Source organism: Stenella coeruleoalba, assembly GCF_951394435.1.
Source record: "Stenella coeruleoalba genome assembly, chromosome: 1".
Taxonomy (NCBI): domain Eukaryota; kingdom Metazoa; phylum Chordata; class Mammalia; order Artiodactyla; family Delphinidae; genus Stenella; species Stenella coeruleoalba.
Window position 1 is genome coordinate 58,103,086 of NC_137169.1, and position 22,598 is coordinate 58,125,683.

Consider the following 22,598-nt stretch of genomic DNA (forward strand, 5'->3'; position numbering starts at 1 on the left):
TCCAATCATTTCAGTGCATTTGATCCACTAAATCATAAATAAGTGAAGTGGGGCTCGTAGTCAGTTCAATTCAACTAGCACTTATGGAACACCTATTATGTAATCCGATCATGTCACTCCCATACTTAAAATCTTTCAATTATTCCCTATGGTTTTCAGGATAAAATTCAACCTCCTAATACAGCATATGAGGCCCTACCTAATCTATCAACAATGGCAGATATGTGACATGCAGGCTCCCACTCCCCTCGTCTGCTCCCATAACACATAGAGCTACTGTATCCCATCACTTTTTCCCACAGAGGTTGGGCACGGCTTCAGAATCCTTCTTAATACAATGTTCCAGGCAGCCACTACCAATAGACCAGAGTTGAAATCTATTTGCTAGTCCTACCAATCTATCCCTCTAGTCTCCCAGAATATCACCAGACACCATTTGCTTCAGCCACATCGCATGACATGTAGCTCCTTAAACATGTGAGACTTCCACACTTGGGTGTCTTTGCGTGTGCTATTCCCTCTCCCTAGAATAATCTTCTCGTTTTCAGTGTTTGCTAACTCCTACCCATTCTGCACAATTCAGATCAAGCTTCACGTCAAGATCTGGATGCCTTTCTTCTGTGCTCTTAAAGTAACTTTCACCTAGGATTTTATCACGTTGGACCGTGATTGTTAATTGCTTGTGTCTCTCCCTGACTAAAATTAAATTCTTTGAGAGCAGAGGTCATGATTTCTTTCACTTTGTATCTCAGGCAGCCAGCACAGAGCCTGGTGCCTGGTGCACGCTAGATATTCAATAAATGTTCAAATAACAAATATTCTAGCCACTGTACCAGGTTCCAGAACACAAAAGAGAATATTTATTGAATATCATTATACGCCAGGTCCTGTTCCAAGCACTTTATGTGGATTATCTTATTCAAACTTCACAGCAACAACCCTTCAAGGTAGGTATTATAAGTATCCTCCTGTTGTGAAATGAGGAAACTAAGACACAGAGAAACCAGCTGACCTCTCCAAGGTGATCCCCAGCCAGACAGTCTGGTTCCAGAGTTCCTAACCATTATGTTCCACTGCCTGGGCCCTGCATGGACCCTGTCCTCAAGGAGTTCAAAGATTGGTAGAGAGACAGGCAGAAAGGTGACTCATCACCATATAGCTTGGAAGGATTATAGTAGACGTTTGTGTAACATAAAGGGGTAGCACAGAGGAGGGAGGGGTTAATGTGGTCAGGGTAGAGGGACAGGTGTTCAGGGAAGGTTTCACTAAAGAAGTGGTATTCAAATTAGCTTTTTTTTTTTTTTTTTTTTTTTTTTTTTTTGCAGTACGCGGGCTTCTCACTGCTGTGGCCTCTCCCGTTGCGGAGCACAGGCTCCAGACGCACAGGCTCAGCAGCCATGGCTCACGGGCCCAGCCGCTCCGCGTCATGTGGGATCTTCCCTGACCGTGGCACGAACCCGTGTCCCCTGCATCGGCAGGCGGACTCTGAACCACTGTGCCACCAGGGAAGCCCTCAAATTAGCTTTGAAAGACTAAGAAGAGCACAGGAGATGGAGATGAAGGGAAGGATATGCTAGGCAGAGAGAAGAGTACACGCAACACCCAAAGGTGGGAAACAATGTGATGTTTGGGTGCCGGGACCAGCTATGTAATTTGCTGAGCCCAGAGCAAAATGGAAATGCAGGGCCCCTCGTTCACAAATTATTAAGAATTTCAAAATGGTTATAGCAGAGCATTAAATCAAACAGCCCTTGTAAGTGCAGGGCACAGGTTGCCTGCCCATGAAGCCAGACAGCTGGGCACCATAAATGCTTCAGCCTTGCTGGAACAAGAAGTACCTGGGGCAGAAGTACTTTATGAGGCAGGAAATGACACTACTGAGGTCAGCAGAGGTCAGACGGCATGCCCTGCTAAGCACCCTGGACTTTGCCCCATAATTAGCAAGAGGCCAGAGAAGGCTTCTCAGCACTGATGCCACCAGATTGGATTCATTTGCAAAAAGATTCTTCTGACCTTCCTATTGGGAGCAGATGGAGGATGAGAGGAAAAGCATGGCAACAGTAGCAATTATACGGGGTCTGAGAGGCTCAGGTCTTGAACTTGGCCTTTCCAGTGGGGATGTCTGAGAAAGGTAGATCTGAGAGATGAGTAGGAGGTACAGCTGGCCGGAGTTAACACTCCCGGTGCACAAGGAGCCTGTAAGGAAAGAGGAGTGGACCAAAGGCTCAACCAAGTGAGTGGGGTTCAAGAGAACACATCACTGTTGTGCTTGGGCCTACCAGACCCACTGAAAGCCATGCTTCATATAATTATTTTGCATCATTTATATCAGGGACACCCCCAATCCTTGTACAAACTGTAAGGAATGAAATCCTTGCGCAGATTTCCACTTCTGCAACTCCCACAAGCAAAGAGGCACATGAAGAGTCTATTTATTTGTTTCTTGATCTCCTTCCAAAGAACCATGGCTTTTTTGGGTCACTCAAGTTTTTCCTATGAAATACTAAAAGAAATGATCCTTGAACCCTGCTGATGTGATTTCTCAACTGCCAAACTGTTCCCCAAATCTTCCTGAGTTCTCTTTGGTTTTCTGGCACTATTTGAATGTGATCTCCAATACAATAAGGATAAACTTAAATAACACATTAGTATTTGGAAATAGAAGGTCAATGTAAACACAGCAATATCAGTTTCATTTACGTGAAGACGGTAAAACACCCAGATCCTGGGACGATGGTGGTGCTTCACAGAACTAATGTGTTCACACTGCTTCTCCTGAATCCTCTGAGTCTCTTTTCTTTTATTCAGTTTTTCAGCCCATTTGTGGAAATTCTCCTAATCATGTTAACTTCCTTTTCACCTCTTTGCTGATAAAAATTAGCGAACCGTACTATCAGCAGACACAAACTGAAGTAGTCAAAGCATGGACCTGCTCACGAGTCATCATCATCTTTGTTAAATAACAATTTTTTAAAATGGCAACATTGCAGATTGTACTTGGGTTTACTTTCTAGTTCCAGGACTGTCACTTAAAATGTTTCTTTAATATTCTAAGTGCCCCTGGAGAGGACAGCAATCATCTGACAATATGCCAACAATTGGGGAGCTTGGTGTAGCTGAAAGGACATGGGCTTTCGTGGAACAAGGGTTGGTACAGGTGTGATCTTAGACAGGTTATTTAATCTCCCTGACCCTGGGTGTTACCTGGGGTGTAAAGTGGAGTTTATATTTGCATTGCAAGCTTAATAGAGGACTGAGTGATCTCATGGAGGTATAAATTGGTTGTCCCAAAAAAGACCTTCAATAAAGTGAGGTTCCTGAGTGGCCTGTATGTGTGTTTGGTAAGGGAAATTAAGTGATATTTAATATCTCTTTATTCTCTACCCAATTTTATTTATTTTTGTTTAAATTTATTTATTTATTTTTGGCTGTGCCCCATGGCTTGTGGGATCTCAGTTCCCCGGCCAGGGATTAACCCTGGGTCACGGCAGTAAAAGCCCGGAATCCTAACCACTAGGCCACCAGGGAACTCCCTCTCTACCCAATGTTAATTGACTGGTTCTGAGGATACCTGAGTAGGTTTTTTTCCTTTGGGTGTAACCAGGTGGGAAGATCCTTACAGATCCCAGCTTCAGAACACCAACCAGTCACCAAGGCTGGAATACACTGCCAGGGTGGAACCTGAGACAACCCACCAGCATCACTGGGAAACTCAGAATCTTTATCCTCCAAACAGCTGGGAACTCTTCTTTTTCCTTACCAGGAACTGCTTTCTAGCCTTCACATTCAGTGCTCATTAATTTCCCCAGAAGTCTCCCCCCACCTCCCTGACCTCTCTACTGCATCAGATCCCCTGCTATAAGTTCGCCTAACAACCTGTAAATGGTTCTTTGTAGAATTTAGCACAATTATAATTGAGCAATTAACCCTGTAATTAGTTGTTTCATGTGCATTTCCTTCAACAGCACATGGATTCCACTGGAACTCTGTTTTGTTCATCACTTGTGGGCCCGCTCCCAGTGCACCCTCTTGCACAGAGTAGGTGCTTAACAACCACGTATGACTAAATGAATGAGTGGGTGTTGGGTCCTTGTTAACTGATAAACACAAATAGTATTCATAGTTATACATGATATGGGTTAGTTTGCTTGATTCGTATGTGTACACCTTGAACAGAGGACTAGGCTTCATACCTAAGGATGTTTGTGAGCGGCAGCCAGTGCAGTGCACTTATTGAATTGCTTTTCTCATGGTGGGGAGGTATTTGTGCAGTTCCAGCCATACTCTCCCCCTTAATAACTGTAGTGTCCAGTGGCTTACACTTAACAAGTTGGTGAGACAAATGACTATCTCACAAATCTGGCATGTCCTCATGTAATGGGCAAGTGAGGAGGGGAATAGAAATGAAAGAAAGACCTTCTAAATGCACTGTGGTGGCACCTTTAAGCTTGCCTATTAAAATTGAGTACACCGGAGAGTGACTTCCTGATGGCTCCCAGCAATGGAGCCAATGAGTGGGTGGTGGAGGAAAGCAATTAACAGTGAGAAATTGCCATGTAGAAGACACTGAATCCACTGACATTGATATTATCCCCCAATTAGAGTTGAAGAGACTGAGGTTCAGAGACCTTAAGTAAACTTTCCAAAGACACAGAGCTAGGATCTAAAATAAAGACAACTGATAGACAGGGAGTGCAAAGAAAATACTGGAAAAGGACAAGGAAGAAAATAATAGGGGAAATAGAGAGAAATAGGATGGGCCCAGCCTACACAGGCTAAGGGCAGCCTCGTTTTTCTAAGAAATTACAATGGCAACAACTGACACTGTGACCCGTCCGATCTCCCCACTACTCTTATAAGGCAAAAACTCAAGGTATGTGCGGTTTAAGAGGTGGTACAAAGGCGGCCCACCTTAGAGCCACAATTATCAGAAATCACCTTAGCAGGGATGAATTATCAGATATCTGAAAAGGATATGAGGATTGGTAAAAGAAAAGGAGGAATGTGGACAAGATCAAGAAAAGATACCCAAGAGAACAGGTTGTGGGCATCAAAATCCTTCCACCATCACCATTTTGCCTGCACCAGCCATTCCAAATCACTACTTGTGCACCTCAGGTCTGCAATGGACACATTTTAGATGCATGGTCTGAGCTCTGCTCAACAGAGGTCTGACCCTCACCATGGTATCTTTTGCATAATGATCCGAGAGAAAAAAAGTAAATGGTTCCACCATCAACCAAGATGGTGCTCGTACCAGGACCTGGAGTCACTCTTGACACCTCTACTCACTTATTCATCACAGCCAATCACTTGTTAAGGCTCAGTTTTGTCTCTGAATAGGCCTTCACTCCACTTCTTTTCACTTCCTCTACTGCCGCCCTCCCCAAGGCCCTCAACTCCCTCTTACAACATTATAACAGCCTCTTGATTGTCTACTGTTGCCTCTGTCCAAGCTATCCTCTCTCTGTTCAAGATCCAGAGTAATTTATTTTTTAAAGATTTAATTTAATTTTTTATTTGTGGCTGCACTGGGTCTTCGTTGCTGTGCACGGGCTTTCTCTAGTTGCGATGAGCGGGGGCTACTCTCTTCGTTGCGGTGCGCAGGCTTCTCCTTGCGGTGGCTTCTCTTGTTGCGGAGCACAGGCTCTAGGCATGCAGACTTCAGTTGTTGTGGCACGTGGGCTCAGTAGTTGTGGCTCATGGGCTCTAGAGCGCAGGCTCAGTAGTTGTGGCACACGGGCTTAGTTGCTCCACGGCATGTGGGATCTTCCCAGATCAGGGATCAAACCCATGTCCCCTGCACTGGCAGGCGGATTCTCATCCACTGCACCACCATGGAAGTCCCCAGAATAATATTTTAAAACACAAAATCGATCAGGTCCATCCCCTGATTAAAATCCTTCAATGGCTCCCTGTTTTTCCTGGGATAAAATCCCCAATCCATCTGACAACCAGCAAGGTCCTATCTGTATCATCTGGTCCTTGGCTAACTCTGCAGCCCCACCTCCTGCCTCCTCACCCCTCACTGTACTGGCCTTCTCTCAGTCTCCAAGCTTACCAAGCTCCTTTTTTTCTAATCCCTCACTTGTGTCATTTTCTCTGCCTCTAGAACTCTGTTAATATCAGTCTTCCTGACAAGACACGTTGTAAGCTCTGTGAAGTTAGGGACCATCTCTACCATTTTTAAGGGCCATTGTCTACCGTTCTATCTCCAGAGCTTAGCACAATCCATGACACATAGCAAGAGGTCAATAAATATTTGTTGGAAGAGTAAGTAAATATTTGTTGACTAACTGAATAATAGTATCCACTTATTCAGCTCACAGATATTTCTTGAGTCAGCAGCTCTGCCAGGTAATGTGTAAAGCAGTGAGGATACCCGAAACAAAATAAATATAGTCCCTGACCTCTTAGAGCTTATAGTCCAGTAGACTTTCTCCCTTTGTCTACTTGAATGAAATAATGGATCTAAGATCTTATAAAATCTTATACAATCTTGCTCTTCTCTGAGTTTTCTTGGGCTACATGATTTCACTCTTAAATTTTCTCTCCTAAGCTCTTGCTCTATTATTTTTCTTATCTCCTCACTGACAAGGTAGGGGACAGTGTCAACTTTTCTTGGGGTCCTATCTCAGTTTATACAGAAGTTTCTTTAAAAAACAGAAACAAAAATAATTATGCTGTTTTTTTAATTTAAAAGTGACGGGTACATCTATGATGATAGAAATCAGAACAATGGTTGCTTATGGGATGCAGAGATTGACTGGAAGAGGGTTAGAAGGGAGCTTTCTGGGGCAATGGAAATGTTACATATCTTGACTGGGGTAATATCTTGATTGGACTTTATATGTTGCTTGGGCTGTATGAGTGTGTACGTTTGCCAAAACTCATCAAGTTGTATGATCTGTGTCTTTCACTGAAGGTAAATTCTACTTCTATTAAAAATACTTTTAAAAAGTAACACATGCTTATTATATGAAACATTATCATATAAAAGTAAGCAAAAATAAGAAAATCAAAATGACCTGTAATCATATCACTCAAAGAGGAACAGTGTTTACATTGTGATATATGTCCTTGCAAATTATTTCATTTCTTACACATCAACACACAAGATGGATTCATACAGAATGTAGTGCCTCCTGATTTGTTTTTTTTTAATGAGCAGTATACTGAGAACAAACATAAAAGATTCTTTATATTTACTTCTTACGGATTAATTTGCTAAACTAAGTAAAAATCAGGGTCCTAAATTTGTTTTCAAAACTTTTAAAGCCTATGATACTCCATCATCATCACCAACAGCAACACTTACTGAATGTGAAAGGCCCTCCCTAAAGAGGTTTCTTGACCAAGAATGTTCTTCAGTCTGTGGTGCTAAGATTGCTAAATCTTAGCTGCTAGACGATCACTAACAGTAAATCTTTAAGCTGGTTCCAAATTTATGATCATTTAACTAAGAACAGTCTAGTAACTAAGTACATTAAACATCACCTCAGGATCCATTCTTCTATCCTCCTCAGATTATTAAGCTGTTACAAGATCCAATTTATGGCATGTTACTCATATCTATTGTTTAATTTGTGTAGATTCTAATCCAATACAGGGACCCATATAATTGTATGGCTAGACTGTTGTGATCTACAGCTCCATGAAATTTACCACAGCATGAGATCATACACACAAACCTCACATTTATATCAGAAATTCAAACCACATCAAACTTAAGACATAATATCTGAAGTCAACAAAGCCAGAGCCCACCTCTAACACTTCCTAAAAAATCTATTGCTAAATCTTGTTCACCAAGAAGACATCTGGGTAAATATTCTGGTGTGTCCTTTGTTAGTTTCCTGATGGTGGTGCATAGTAGACAGCAGGAGAATTATTTGGAACTACCCAGAAAATTAGAAAAGCAAGGACTAGAAGCAAAGATCTGTGAGAAAGAGAAATGTCGTTAGCGTTACACTTTTGGCAAGCGATAAAACGCAGCTTTAGTGACAGCAGCCAGATGGAGATCAAATGACAACTGTGAGTTCATAATGGTCTCCAGCGTCCTGGCAAGCACAGGGGCAGTAGGGGAAGTGGGAGGGATCAGCTTTACTGGTACTACAAGTCAATCTGGTGCATATCAGCATTATCTGACGTCAACTAAAACCAGTTCTGAGGCACTACATCAGGACCAACTGCTAGATACTGAAAGCACCCTGGCCTGCCTCTGTGTGCTCCCCGAGCTCCCGCTCATAACATTTACAGGACGCTACCAGTTAATTTATGTTCCCTGCAGCAGGAAGGAGCCAGGTGTTGGGGCTGCACTTGCTGATTTGAAAGGAGTTCACAAATACAGGAAGCTCTCAGAGGATAAAAGAAACATTAAGAGTATTCTATAGTGTGAGGAACACATTGTTCTGTATTAAAACACACACATGCACACACATACACACACACACGAGGAGGGTTTTGAACAACATCAAGCCCTGTTCCTTAGCACGCAGAAATACATCATTCAGGCTATCAAAACTGCATAAAGATCTAAAGTGCACAAACGGGGAAAGTTTGCTTCCTCTGTAGCTAGAGAGGAACACGTATGTTGGATTCATCTGTGACTGTATTACAATAAAATTCAGTGAAATTTTTCACAGCATTAGTTGAAGACCAGGAAGCCCAGTACTTTTACCATCAGCAACGATGCCCCAAAGTTTAGAGAAAATGAAAATACAACATTTTACTTTGATGAAGGAATTGGAAAATGGGTGGCAAATAATTAACACTTATGGTATTCTCTGTGCTGCACACTATAAGTGCTGTGTCTATATTATCTCACTTCATCATAATAATAAACTCATGAAATAGGTACTATGATTACTCAGGAAAGAGACAAAACAGGTTAGGTGATTTGCCCAAGCCTGACTCAAGAGTGTGCATTCTGAATACCATGCTCTGATGCTGAGAGCTGTTCTAGAGGAAGATGATCCGCTGCTAAGGAGGTGAGATCTGGAGTCTCGCAGACGTGCATTTGCATCCTGACTCTGCCCCTTAGCTGTGTGTCCTCTGAGCTAGTAACTAGCTTAACTCTCCTCCAATAGGCCACAGCTTCTTCAGCAATAACGTAAAGATGACAGTATCCACCTCAAAGATGGTCGTGAGAGTCAAGTGATATCATATAAATAAAAAGTGCCAAGCAAATGACAAGCATTTAACGAAGCAGCTCTTTTTATTAATAAATCACAAGTCTAGTTAGAAATCTTCTGAAACATCCCTGGAAGCCAACTTGCTGTCACATCCAGAGTTTAGGAGAAATTCTAAAGCATTGCACATGGGTTGAAATCTTGACATCTCAGGTTGTTGGAAATTCTTGCTAATAAGTGTTTTAGGTTACGAGGAGGTTCTTTTTCTCAATAAACACTCAGAAAAGAGTAAAGGGATATTTATCCATGTCACGGATGACAAGAAGGCATTTGAGAAAAAGTTAATTGCAGAGTACTGCCAAAGGCCTGCGTTTAAGAGCTCCCACAGCCAGACCCAAAGACTTTAGGATTTACATTGTGGTTGGATTTAGGGCGAGTATAGCTTCCGGATCACAGATGGACCTGTTTTGATAGTTTATGTAAAAGATATAAACCCAAACTTATAAAATGGAGTAGAGGGTCCAGTTGCTAGGGATAATGAGAGACACGCCAAATTAACCAAACTTAATTCAGATGGTCATTAAACAATGACCCCACCTGGTTTTCAGTCGTTTTACCATCTGCTGTGGCTGTTTCTTCTCAGATGGGAGAGTTCCCACTAGCTCCCAGGTGCGACCTGTTTATTAAGACACAGTGCCAAATCATACTCCATTTGGTTAGTTAGCACTTGGTAACTGGGCAATATATTAAGGTTAATAAGGCAAGCTGTAACATAATCTCGACTAACCTATTGAAATGAATTGAGATTTTAAAAAATTGACACCACAGCAGAGGGATATGAATGTGTTTTTAATTCTTTAGACAGATTATCTGGTGACTAAGCTTTTAAGGCCCAGAAAAATAACGTGTTTTTGTGTGGTAAAATAAGATATTAAACGTTTTTTGGTGGCTGCTGAAAATTATAGAATGATTATTAGAATAAAAAAATTATTAAGCAAAAAATGTCAGGGTTGGAAGGGTCTTATAGAACAAAGTTTTCAGTTTCCAGTTGTGACCAGTGTGTGTCTCCAAGACTGTGAGTTGAGCTGGGGTGTTGGGGCCTTGGTAAGAGGAGGCCTAAACCTGCAGTCCTCTGTCCCTCAGCCCCACCCCCATCTGGCCATGTCAGCCAGAACACTTCTGCTTTTATTTATCTATGTGTAGGATTATACCTACTACTTTGCGGAAAAGGCAGTTCTCTTCCAAAAAAAAAATTTGATAAATGAGGAAACTGAGGTGCAAAAAGGGTAAACAACCTGCCTGAGATCATGCAGCGTTCAGTCCACATTCTTAGAAGGACATCAAGTTAGATTTATCATGCTGGCTATGCATGCAAAGTAGCCACATAGATCTTAATTTTATAGCATCACTTCAAAACATCCCTAAGATACAGACATAAAATATAAACAGTCAAATGAATCTATACACAGGACTTATATTTGGTGGTGACACTTCCCTAAAATAGGGAGGACGGCTTGCCAAGGGTGATATTCCAGCTGAGAAAGCAAAATCCCTGACACATTTCTGCTTAGTGGCCAGTGATACTAATAGGGCCTCCCCCTCCTCTATCTTAAAGGGGATGAGCTACAACATATGGCAAAAATCCTTATAGGTCAACAACAGAATGTTAAACACAATCCATCACTTTGCCACAAACTGATATGGTCCATGAAGCACAAGAGTAAAGTGTTCATAATGGACAGTCAGATAACGGTGTGCTTACTGCATTCTTTGGTTACTAAAAATGAGGCTACTTTGGACCTTTAGAATATAAAGTCAAACAGTAGCCAGACAGAGTACTGTCAGACATCCTCCAGACCAGCCCACAGAAATAGGTGTTTCAAAAGACTGTGTCCCATACCCTCTTCAAAAGATCACAGCCTTATAGGGTTTAATCGTAAATTATCCTTTTTTAATATTTAATATCTTCCAGACCTGGAGACTGACATTTCATTGCCAAAGTAAAGGAGGACCAAAGCAAAATATAAGAATGCATATTATTCACAGAATAGATCTTACAAGCAATTTCAGAGTATAAGTTCTCCTGGCAGAAATTTCCAGTGAACAGAGATTAAATGCTTATAAGCACTAAAGCCAGAGAAAGAGGTAAAAGTTCAAATACTAGTAAAGAAGGCTTTTATTTTCCTTTGTGCCTTATTTCTTTTGTTTGCAGTATCCTAAGTATTACTCAATGTTTTCAATTTCATCTCCATTTGTGTTTCTTATATGTTGCTTCTATAACAAAACACCCCATCTCTGCTCTTTTAAATCTCCCACTTCAAAACTCACCTTCATAAAAACCTTTCAAGGTTGTTGCCCTCATCCTTATAATCTTTTTATGCTACATCCAAAGAACAAGACTTGAAGCTTGGCAATTAAGCACCTTTACATCTGTTGGGTTTTATAGGTGTATACAGTACAGACTGGTAGAGGTCACAAATCCGTAGTTACACAATGGGCCATTTTATAGCTCCTGAAAATAATATATAAAAAATCATTGGGGGCTTCCCCGGTGGCGCAGTGGTTGAGAGTCCGCCTGCCGATGCAGGGGACACGGGTTCGTGCCCCGGTCCGGGAAGATCCCACATACCTTGGAGCGGCTGGGCCCATAAGCCATGGCCGCTGAGCCTGGGCGTCGGGAGCCTGTGCTCCACAACGAGAGAGGCCACAACAGTGAGAGGCCTGCATACTGGGAAAAAAAAAAAAAAATCATTGGGGTGGGTGTGAAAGGTGTACAAAGAAGAATATAATATGTAGATAAGGGTGTATAACCCTCTGTAATTAAAAAAGTACAACCAACAAAACTATGATTCAATCAAAAATGGTTTCTATATAATGGTTTCTATTCTCTTCTATATAAGAAGAGACCAGAAGATGTACAGTTTTATGTTCTAGTTCATTAATTACATCTCTAAATCTGTACAACTTATTCGTTCAACAATATCTGACTCAATAAATATTGAGTGTCTACCCTGTGCAGGGCACCCTTCTAACTACTGGGGATCAACCAGTGACCAAAACAAATCCTACTCCATTGAACTTATACTTGGAGAGTAGAGGGGGTAGGATAGGGGAGCCAGATAATGCAGACTATATACATATATATATTTATTTATATATATATATATATATATATATATATATATATATATATAATATGTATGTTAGAAAGTTTTTAAAAAAGAGAGAGAACAGGGTTTAGGGGATCAGTAATGCCAGGAGTAGGCAGGGTAGGCCTCATTGAGAAGGGAACTTGAAGGGAGCGAGCAATGTGGTGATCAGGAGAAAGATTATTCCTGGCTTTCAGTCAGTAAAAAGGCCCAGAGGCAAAAGGAAGGCCAATGTGGTTTGAGAGTAATACGCATGGCAGAGGATAGTAAAAGAAGAGATTGGATTAGGGATTCAATATTTTTTAATAACAGGTTTATTGAGATATAATTCACATTCTCTACAATTCACCCTACATGTACTATTCAGTGGTTTTTAGTATATTAATAGAGTTGTGCAGTTATCACCACCATCAATATTAGAACCTTTTCATCATGGTGAACAGATTTTTTTTTTTTTTTTGCGGTACACGGGCCTCTCACTGCTGTGACTATGATTTGACTTGCTTTTTATAGAAATAGTATAAATAGTATATATAGCACTATATAGCATTTATAGTACTATAGTACTCTATAGTATATAAAGTACTATAATATTCTATAATGTATAGAATAGTTCGTCTGCTGGAGGTGATTAGAGGAAGGACAAAAGCAGAGAGAGAGAAATCAGCTGTTGCAGCTATTCAAGTGGGAGATGATGGTGGTGGTGTTGGCAGCCCTGAGAAATGGTTGAATTATTTTACATTTTGAAGTAAGCCAATAGTGTTTGCTGATGGACTGGATGTGGGTTGTGAAGAAAAGAAGTCAAGGATGCACCGTGGCTTGGGGGCTGCGCAATGGGAAGAATGGAGTTGCCATTGACCTATAGGAGGACAATCAGGAGGCCACCTTTTAAGTGGCCTTAAGTCATTTTAAGTTTGAGATGCTTATTGTATATCAACACAAAGATGATGAGTAAACCTGAGATTCAGAAGAGATGACTGACCAGACTGGAAGTATATTTGGGAGTCATCAGCATATAAATATTTAAGGCCATGGGACTGGATGAAGTCACCAAGAGAGTGAGTGTAGATAGAGAAGAACTAAGCTGTTAAGAGTTAGGAAGAAGAGAACTTTACAATGAAGTAGATGGGTGAAAAGAATCACCTCTTCTATTTCAGAGACAGAAAATTTAGAAACTTGGTCAAGGTACCAGAACAAACTACAAAGGGCCAATTACCAACCCCAAACACCTATCTTTTTCACCTTTTTTTTTTTTTGCGGTACGCGGGCCTCTCACTGCTGCAGCCTCTCGCGTTGCGGAGCACAGGCTCCGGACGCGCAGGCTCAGCAGCCATGGATCACAGGCCCAGCTGCTCCGCAGCATGTGGGATCTTCCCGGACCGGGGTACGAACCCATGTCCTCTGCATTGGCAGGCGGACTCTCAACCACTGCGCCACCAGGGAAGCCCTTTTTCACCTTTGATTAGCCCACCAAGAAGAGACATTCACAGAGAGAACATTCCTACAACAATAGAAACCTCCTGACACACACTTAACTCAGTGGGGAGGTGGGGAAATGGAGTGAGGGGGTCCTTGAAAAGTGCCCTAGTGAGTCTCTTTATCTGACACCTCAACTAGCTGGCCCCTGCATGGCTGGTGAAATGTGAACAGCTGATGGCAACACAAGGAGGTCAGCCTAAAGCTCAAAGCAACAACACGCAGCTATTGCCATGAATATTAATAGCTAAAGAAAATTTCCTTAGGGTAAGAAGTTATTGAACACACAACAAGATGGCATTAAGGGTATTGTATTAGGCCTTGATGCTATGAAACAAAGTACAAATAACAAATTACTTAGTGGTTTAAAACAACACTTACTTGGGCTTCCCTGGTGGTGCAGTGGTTGAGAGTCCACCTGCCAATGCTAGGGGACACAGGTTCGTGCCCCGGTCCGGGAGGATCCCACATGCCGCAGAGCGGCTGGGCCCGTGAGCCATGGCTGCTGAGCCTGCGTGTCTGGAGCCTGTGCTCCGCAATGGGAGAGGCCACGACAGTGAGAGGCCCACGTACTGCAAAAACAAACAAACAAACAACACTTATCCATTATCTCACAGTTTCTGCAGGTCAGATGTCTGGGAGTGGCTTAGTTGGGCTCTCTTCTCAGGGTCTCCAAGGCTAAAATCAGTGTTTCCCAGGCTACATTCTCATCTGAAGGCTTGAGTGGGGAAGGATCTACTTCTAAGCTCCCTCAGGTTGTTGGTAAAATCCATTTCCTTGCAGCTTCATGGAGGTTGGCTTCTTCAAAACCAGCAATGGAGAAAGTCTCTGATGCTTCCAGCCTCTCTTCAGAGAAGACCCTCTTTTAAAGGGCTCATCTGATAAGGTCAGGCCCACCAAGCCTAATCTCCCTTTTGATTAACTCAAAGTCAATGAAATAGGGGCCTTAATTACACCTGCAAAGTCCTTTTATCTTTGCCATAGAATGTAACATAATCATGCGTGTGATAGCCCAAAACCATTACCATAGTCTATTGGTTAAAAACAAGGAATGGGTTCTGTCTATACTCAAAGAAGGAGGATTATACAGAGCTTAACACCTGGGTTTACATATCATTGAGGCCATCTCAGAATGTGCCCACCAGACAGTCCAAGAAACTAAACGTTTACGTTAAATTCCAAAATGGAAGTATTGATCCTAAGAAATGACATGTTTTTAGGTGTAAAGTCAATCTTGTCTGAATGATCTTCTCTGAGAAAAAAACTGAGGGAAATTTAGAGCCTGCCTTTAGAAACTAACTTCACCAGACTTACACAAAAGATACATCAGGAACCTTATGATCTTTAACAATAAAATATAATACAGTTGTAGATAGGTAGTTAGTACACCCGTCATAGACTAATTGATCTCCTTCAATGTGAACAATGATCTGTTTAATGCAGTAATAATAAGCATCATACTTCTTTCAGATGTTAAAGGATTGACTAATTTTTGAAAGAAAGAAAAGTTATCATTCTAAACTATAGAACCAGTAGTAGGAATATATGTATGATAATAGTGAAGAAAATATCAAAAAAGCCTTTTAATATGCAAAGCAGGTAGCAGTGCTAAAATAATTTAACAATTTCTGAGTATATATTTTCATCTGATTTCCAAATATAACCATTTAGCATCCTTATAAATGTTACTAGAAGGTCATTCCAGTCCTGTGCAGTTGAAGTACCTGGAGTTACCGGGGATAGTTTTAAAAATGATTTTCTATGCTGGAATTATTTTTTAAAATACAAATATATTAAAACACATGAAAAAAGTATATATACACATATATACTGATCTAGGGATATTCCTCTGATTTATCATTGGATACCATCCTCTCCTAGGACTAATAAGCACTTATGAAATGTATCATCTACAATCATCCTATTGTATAACTGCAGTCTAGCTGTAGCTAAATTCAGCTTCTACTTCCAGTTGGAAACACCAGCTTTGAAAATAATCACTGATGAAACCATCTAGGTAGACTCAGCAATGAGGCAAAATGGTGTAACATATCTGAGTCAGAAAGTATGACAAATGAATATTTTTGAATACTGGAAGGCTAGGCTTATCTCATAGGGAACAACCGAACAACACATGAACAAATCACTTTCCCTATAGATCAAATATAGAATTCAGTATAATTTTCGAGTGAGGGACCAGGCCTGTATTAAGAAGTAATCCTTTTATACTGCATTTTTACTGCATGTAGTTGACCTGGGTGGGGCATTATTAGGGCTGTGGTTCGTTTGAATTGGAAAAACAATACAGGGGTTCTACTGTCCTACAGTTTCTGTTCAGATGACCAAAGTCATGGGACTTTCAGCATAGCTGGCTGATGACAGTGCATACTATTTTGTCCCAAAATCCAGTTCAAGCATGGACATACCAATTAGATGGTAAGCACTTTAAAGGCAAAGGACCAGGAATTGTACCATTCTTGGTATATTGTAGGACATCAAAGAAGTTTTTTCTTTGAATTAAATTTAAATATGGAATACCTTAGAGGGAATTCAATCATTACACAGGACTGCAGGATTCGGAGATCTTTTTGTTCAACCCTCAGATTCTGTTTAACTCAGTGAACATTGACTGTGCTTCTACTAAATGCAGAAATGGTGCTGCGTGCCAAGAACACCAAGTTGATGAAGTCACAGTCCCTGTTGTCAAGAAACTCACTCGATTCCCTAATTCATCGTCAGCTTGCTGTGATCACACTTCCTTCCAAAGAACTTCTAAGAAATACCTAGTGGATAGAACCTTGGAGTTCCACAGAACACAGTTCAACAACCTCCAAATGATGACTCAGGCCAGATTGCATAATTCAGGTTTTGTTTGCAAAGCTGAACGGGCTTCAGCATCTCCCTAAATTTCAATGTAAAGGAATTCTTTAACAAAGACACTACATGTTAGAATTTAAGATATAGATATGAAACATACCTTACACTCCTGGGTAAGTTATGCATTGACAAGCACCATTCCTTTACTCAAACCTTGTCCCTTGCTGACAACGCAGTTAGGGATTAAGTGCAAAATGGCAGCTCAAATAAATGAGCCAGAAAACTGACCTATCACTTTTCTTTTCCACTAAATTGAGATCAAGAGAGCTGGAGAATATTTTGTCTAGAATGATACAAACATACGGGAGTTTGCAAAAACTCCCAGGTAGCTTAGCAAAAAATTACTTCTGTGACCTTTGTACAGTAACCTTAATAATGCAAGCATTGTTTTGAATGCAAGCATATGGGAGCATGTTTACCACTTTTGGTGACTTCAGTAGGTTTAACACATATTTTTGCATTTATTGCATAAACTCATGAAACAAAGGAAAGAACTTTCAACCTATTCAGTGAAAGTCTATGCATTGAAGTTTGCTTTTCAAAAATGCATAACTACTGCTTTCTTTACACCCACAAGTTGCCGTTATCTCAAAGCTGAAATTTTAGCATATGACTAAAAGGTCCGATAGCTGCTGCTTCATGATTCAGCATCTAACATTAATAATTCACAGTGAGATCACAGGCCCCCTGTGGAAGGTAGTGACATACTTGCCTTATGAAAGGAAGCTGAGGGCATATTGAGAGCATTTTGTATTTAAATATGCAGCTTGTGTGGGTGTCAGACAATTGTCTCTTAGCTGGTGCCCTGCAGAAGGATCCTCCTTCGGGAAAGGCTGTCTGAGAAAGGTGAACTGGGCTTGTATGGCTAGGATACACTAGGATACACACATGTGGTAACCAGCTCCTGGTGCACACGGTTTTCCAGAGTTACCCTGGGCAGGTGGGAAGCCTTTCTGCTTTCTGTGGAAGAGATTCCAACTTGGTTCCCTGCCACCACCAAACACAAATGTGTTGATTTTTCTTTTTTTGAGCTCCCAACCCTTGCAACCTTCCAAAAATAAATCAAACCAGCCATCAGGGGACCGAAATAATACTACTACTAATAAGCAGCTTTGCCTAGACTTACATAAACAACACTTCTGAGGTAAACTTTGCCCCAGAGGTCTGGACACACTCTTTTTATGTAACCAGCTTACTAATAATTACTAGACTTGGGTGCATTAACCCTGAAAATAGATTTTAATAGCAGGCCCCCAAAACAAAAGACATGAAACGACAATTAAAAAAAACAAATGTGCACCAACTAGAAAAACACTTGGCAGCCAGCTCCAGCCCAAGCTAAGACACCCTCCGTTCCCCGCACAAAGACCTCCTCTCCTACCCGCCCTGCCAGCAGGATGAGAGTAGGCTCGGGACCCCGCCCCCATCCCCGCCCCCGCCCCAGGCTCGCCTTCCTCGTGGCCCCTCCCTCTTCCGCTCCTCTCAGCCGGGTTCCAGGAGCTGAGGTCAAATTGTCGGAGCAGGCTGATTTGCATAGCCCAATGGTTGCGCGCATGCAAATGAGGCGGGTGGTGGTTGGCTGGGGGTTGGCAGGATAACTCCGGCGAGGGGGGCCTTTGTCCTTCAGTGGCTGTGAGGCAGCTGCCGCGTCGCTATAGTGGACTGTGGCGAGGGGGGGCGCCGAGAGCCGGCGGGCGAGCGAGCGAGGGGGCAGGAGGGGCGGACGGCGCGGCGGCGGCGGGCGCTGGAGGAGCCTGAGAAGGAGTGCAGAAAGCAGGCACCCGCGCGCCCACGGTGGCAGGAGCAGCCCGCAAGCCGCTCTCTCTCTGTAGGGCACCTGCAGTTGCAATATGACTTTGGAGGAATTCTCGGCTGGAGAGCAGAAGACCGAAAGGCAAGTCAGCCGGAGCTTCTCCCTGAACTCTGCTTGCCCACTGCGCGCACCCCAGTGCTGCCAGGCTGTGCAAGGTTTGCGGGGAGCGAGCGGTTAAAAGTTTGCAGAGGGTACTTCCTATCCCGCCTTTCTTCCTCGGGACACTAGAGGCGTGCGTGGACAGAAAGAGCGTGCCTCCCACGCCGGTCGAGCCCCTCGAGCCTTTGCAAAGGGCAGAAGTGACCGTCCCTGCCGGTGCGGCTCCTGCGGCCGGCAGCCTGTGGCTTCGCCCAGCGCCGGGGACTGGCAGTGCCCTCGGGAGAGGGTGGCGGATGGCACTCTCGGGGCTTCTCACTGGACGCCTGGCCTCTGGGCGTGCGAGGGGTTACGGCGGGGGGGGGGGTGACAGGCCGGGAACCCCGGGTTTGCAAAGGCCCAGGTGCGCCGTGGCGCGTGCACTCGGGAGGGAGGGTCGCGGCGCAGGGCGAGGGGGCCGCGACGGCCCCGAGGGGCGGCGGGCTGACGGGATCCCCTTGCTCTGCCTGCGTGTAGGATGGATAAGGTGGGGGATGCCCTCGAGGAAGTGCTCAGCAAAGCCCTGAGTCAGCGCACCATCACCGTCGGGGTGTACGAGGCGGCCAAGCTGCTCAACGTGTAAGTGGAACCCTCGCGTGTCCCTCGTGGTTTCTCTTCCCGCCCCAGCCCGGAGAGGTCGCCTTCCAGGGGCGCCCCCTCGGCCAGCAGTGCCACTTCCTGCCGCTTTCCATCTGCCCTGAGGTTGCTTGTCCCAAGGGGAGCAAGCGGGCCGGGGCGCGACCCCCCGGGACGTGGGCGCGGGATGCGGGCGCCCACGCGGCGGGTCTTGCCTTGGGGCTCATCAGCCCCGTCCCTGCCCGCACGCAGCGACCCCGACAACGTGGTGCTGTGCCTGCTGGCGGCGGACGAGGACGACGACAGGGACGTGGCTCTGCAGATCCACTTCACCCTGATCCAGGCGTTCTGCTGCGAGAACGACATCGACATCCTGCGCGTCAGCAACCCTGGCCGGCTGGCCGAGCTCCTGCTCCTGGAGAGTGACGCGGGCCCCGCGTTGAGCGAGGGCGCGGAGCAGCCCCCGGACTTGCACTGCGTGCTGGTGACGGTAAGGGAGAAGGGGACTGCGGGCAGGACGTGGTTAGAGTCCTGGCAGGAAGTCCGCAACGGCTGAAAGTCGCCTGACTCCAGATCTGGAATGGCTGAGGGTCAAGAACTGGGCGCCTTTGCCCCATCAAAGAGTGTGGCTGGACTTTCAGCCGAGATGTGCTAGTTTCATCCTTGGGATTTTCTCTGGTACGGAACGTGTCTAAGCACGTTGGAGGCTGCCAGAAGCGGAAGAGATCCTTGTGAGTCAGCATTGTCAGCCCAGCTACTCCCTACCTACATCTGCACTACCTCCCGTGACTAATTCCTTTAGCAGGGCAGATTAGATAAAGCCAAATAAATTCCTGGCTCACCCTCATTAAGGAGTCAGCTTCATTCTCTGCCAGTCAGAGCTAAAAATAGAAATGGTGTGGGAGACAGACCTTATTAATTCCCTAGAAATGTATTGAGAGGATAGAGTGGAAATTTTTTCTTTGCAATCTTGCATATTTTAAAATGGAGCTCCCCCCACCCCCATAAAAACCTTTGGTAGGTAGATAACTTGTGTTTACAGAGGTAAATGTGATCGTTTTGTCTTTTACATTTTACTACTTTTTGACTGATCTCTTTAAGTGGCAGCCTAATTATTTTGCTACTCCTGAAAAAATACTACTGTCTCTTTTGGGAGGATAACAGGTGGCAGTTCTAGTTAACTGCTATGCAGCTCTCACCTCCTGGTAGCCCAGCATGGAAATATTTCTCACAGTTGTTTCACTCAGGTCTCTGCCAAGGTACAAGTTTGGTAGGGCAAGCCTGTGAATAATACTTTCATGCAAAACTGAATAAATATTATGAAAACATATATATATGTATATGGCTCAGTGGGTTTCATGTACTCAGACTATACTCAGACTTTGAAGAGTACAGCTTAGTAGAGAATTACCCTGAATGATTTTGCAGGAAACCCAACTACCTAGAAGAAATTTTATTTCTTATGGTTGTAACAGGTCTCTGTGTCACACAGCCAAAGTATAGAATGTTCGAGTGTCTTCCCCTCAAAAGTGGTGTAATAAGTAGCAAAGGCTGACTTTTTTAATAGTAAATTTATTTTTTCTAAATTTGTTCCCAGAATCCACATTCATCACAGTGGAAGGATCCTGCCTTAAGTCAACTTATTTGTTTTTGCCGGGAAAGTCGCTACATGGATCAGTGGGTTCCAGTGATTAATCTCCCTGAACGGTGATGGCATCTGAATGAAAATAACTGAACCAAATTGCACTGAAGTTTTGAAATACCTTTGTAGTTACTCAAGCAGTTACTCCCTACACTGATGCAAGGATTACAGAAACTGATGTCAAGGGGCTGAGTGAGTTCAACTACATGTTCTGGGAGCCCGGAGATACATGACTTTGCAGATGGAAAGAGGTGAAAATGAAGAAGGAAGCTGTGTGGAAACAGAAATACAAGTCAAAAGGAACAAAAATTACAAAGAACCACGCAGGAAGGAAAACAAAACTATGTATTAATTTAGGATGGTTGAGTTACATTTAAATAAACCAAATATGCTTTGTTGAAGTTTAAATGTGCGGCAGTAGTTTGGGTAATTTTGGTTTATATGCCCTCAAGTAAAAAAGAAAAAAGCAGAAAGGGTTAATCATATTTTAAAACCATATTTTATTGTATTTTGATGAGATGTTAAATTCTCAAAGTTTTATTATAAATTGTACTAAGTTATTTTATGACATGAAAGGTTATTTATGCTATAAATTTTTTGAAACACAATACTTAACAATAAACTGGTATGGAATAATTGCATCATTTCTTTATGTGTGTTTTGTTTCTTTTAACTTGGACTTTCTTTTAAAGAAGTTTCTTTTTAATATGGAAAAATTAAAACCCTTGTGAAATTATATACATATAGTATATGTGTCTGTATATATAGATGTGTGTGTGTATGTATATATAATTATTTTCCACTCTTAAACATTTGGGCCAGACATGGGGGCATAATATTGCTTTTCATTCATTCTTTAGTGGACATTTTAGTGATGCCCTGCTCTAGCCTACATCCAAAGTCAGAAAAACGAAGATTTAAGAGGAGTTGGGGTTAGAGTTAGGGAGCAGGAGTGTTAGAAATTGCACTTGCAAAACCTGAATAAATATTTATAGTTCAGTGATACTAGTGCTGTAATAAGATTATATGCAACATATTAAGGAAGCAGAGGGGAGAGAGTGACCAAAGGTACCTGTAAGACCAGTGAAGTTTTTCCTGGAGAGAGATTATTTTATTTGGATCTTAAAACAGGAAGAGGATATTGCTAGCAGCAGCACACTAGCTTCTGAAAAGGTGTGGAGGCCCGAAAGACCAAAACCTGTTCAGGGAACAAAGTGATTCTGTGTGTGCCTCTGGTGTAGAAAGATAAGGGAGAGAAAAGGCTGAAAGGTAAGTGGCGATTAGGCCCAGACTGTAAAGGGCATTCTGTGTCACCCTTAGCTTTTGGGTTTCCTTCTGTAAACTTTGGCCAGTCTGCAGAGGCCTTCACGCAGGGAGTGACGTGATCAGTGTTCTAGGAAGATAACACTGGAGACTGAAAGACGGGTTATTGGGATAATCGGCTGTAGGTAACAAGGCCAATTAGAAAGTGACTGGAACAGTCCAAGGCTGTGCATTTTGCAGAAGCATATTCAGGGAACAAACAGGAAAGTGGCCTGCTAAATACTCTGGTACCCTTATTCTCTTTCTAGAGCTGTGTGCCTTCCAGCTGAACATGTCTGCTATGGTTCTGAGGGGTTTGGTTAAATTAGATGGGAGAGGTGGAGGAAAAGAGCAAAAGAAATGAAAGGCTTCAGCAGAACAGTCATCTTTTACTTGGAACAGTCACTTGATAATTAACTGCAATAACCTCCTGTAGATACAGCCAAAGAAAGCAAAAATGCCTACTGAGGCGAAGCCTAATATAGCTTTGGTCTACA

At 43.0% G+C, this 22,598-nt stretch overlaps 1 protein-coding gene across 1 annotated transcript; it reads left to right on the forward strand.

The window, feature by feature from the left end:
• The first annotated feature begins 18,223 nt into the window (after positions 1–18,223).
• Positions 18,224–21,434, forward strand: GADD45A (growth arrest and DNA damage inducible alpha). The gene is made up of 4 exons (XM_079940482.1): positions 18,224–18,527; positions 19,059–19,160; positions 19,410–19,647; positions 20,755–21,434. The coding sequence occupies exons 1-4, from the start codon at positions 18,484–18,486 to the stop codon at positions 20,866–20,868; spliced, it is 498 nt and encodes a 165-aa protein (XP_079796608.1). The 5' UTR covers positions 18,224–18,483; the 3' UTR covers positions 20,869–21,434.
• The last annotated feature ends 1,164 nt before the right edge of the window (positions 21,435–22,598 follow it).

Excerpts from the sequence above, each read along its gene's own strand:
- GADD45A (XM_079940482.1), top strand. The coding sequence starts at position 18,484 with ATGACTTTGGAGGAATTCTCGGCTGGAGAGCAGAAGACCGAAAG. Across the intron at positions 19,161-19,409 it reads GCGGCCAAGCTGCTCAACGT|CGACCCCGACAACGTGGTGC; the intron begins GTAAGTGGAACC and ends GCCCGCACGCAG. Across the intron at positions 19,648-20,754 it reads TGCACTGCGTGCTGGTGACG|AATCCACATTCATCACAGTG; the intron begins GTAAGGGAGAAG and ends ATTTGTTCCCAG.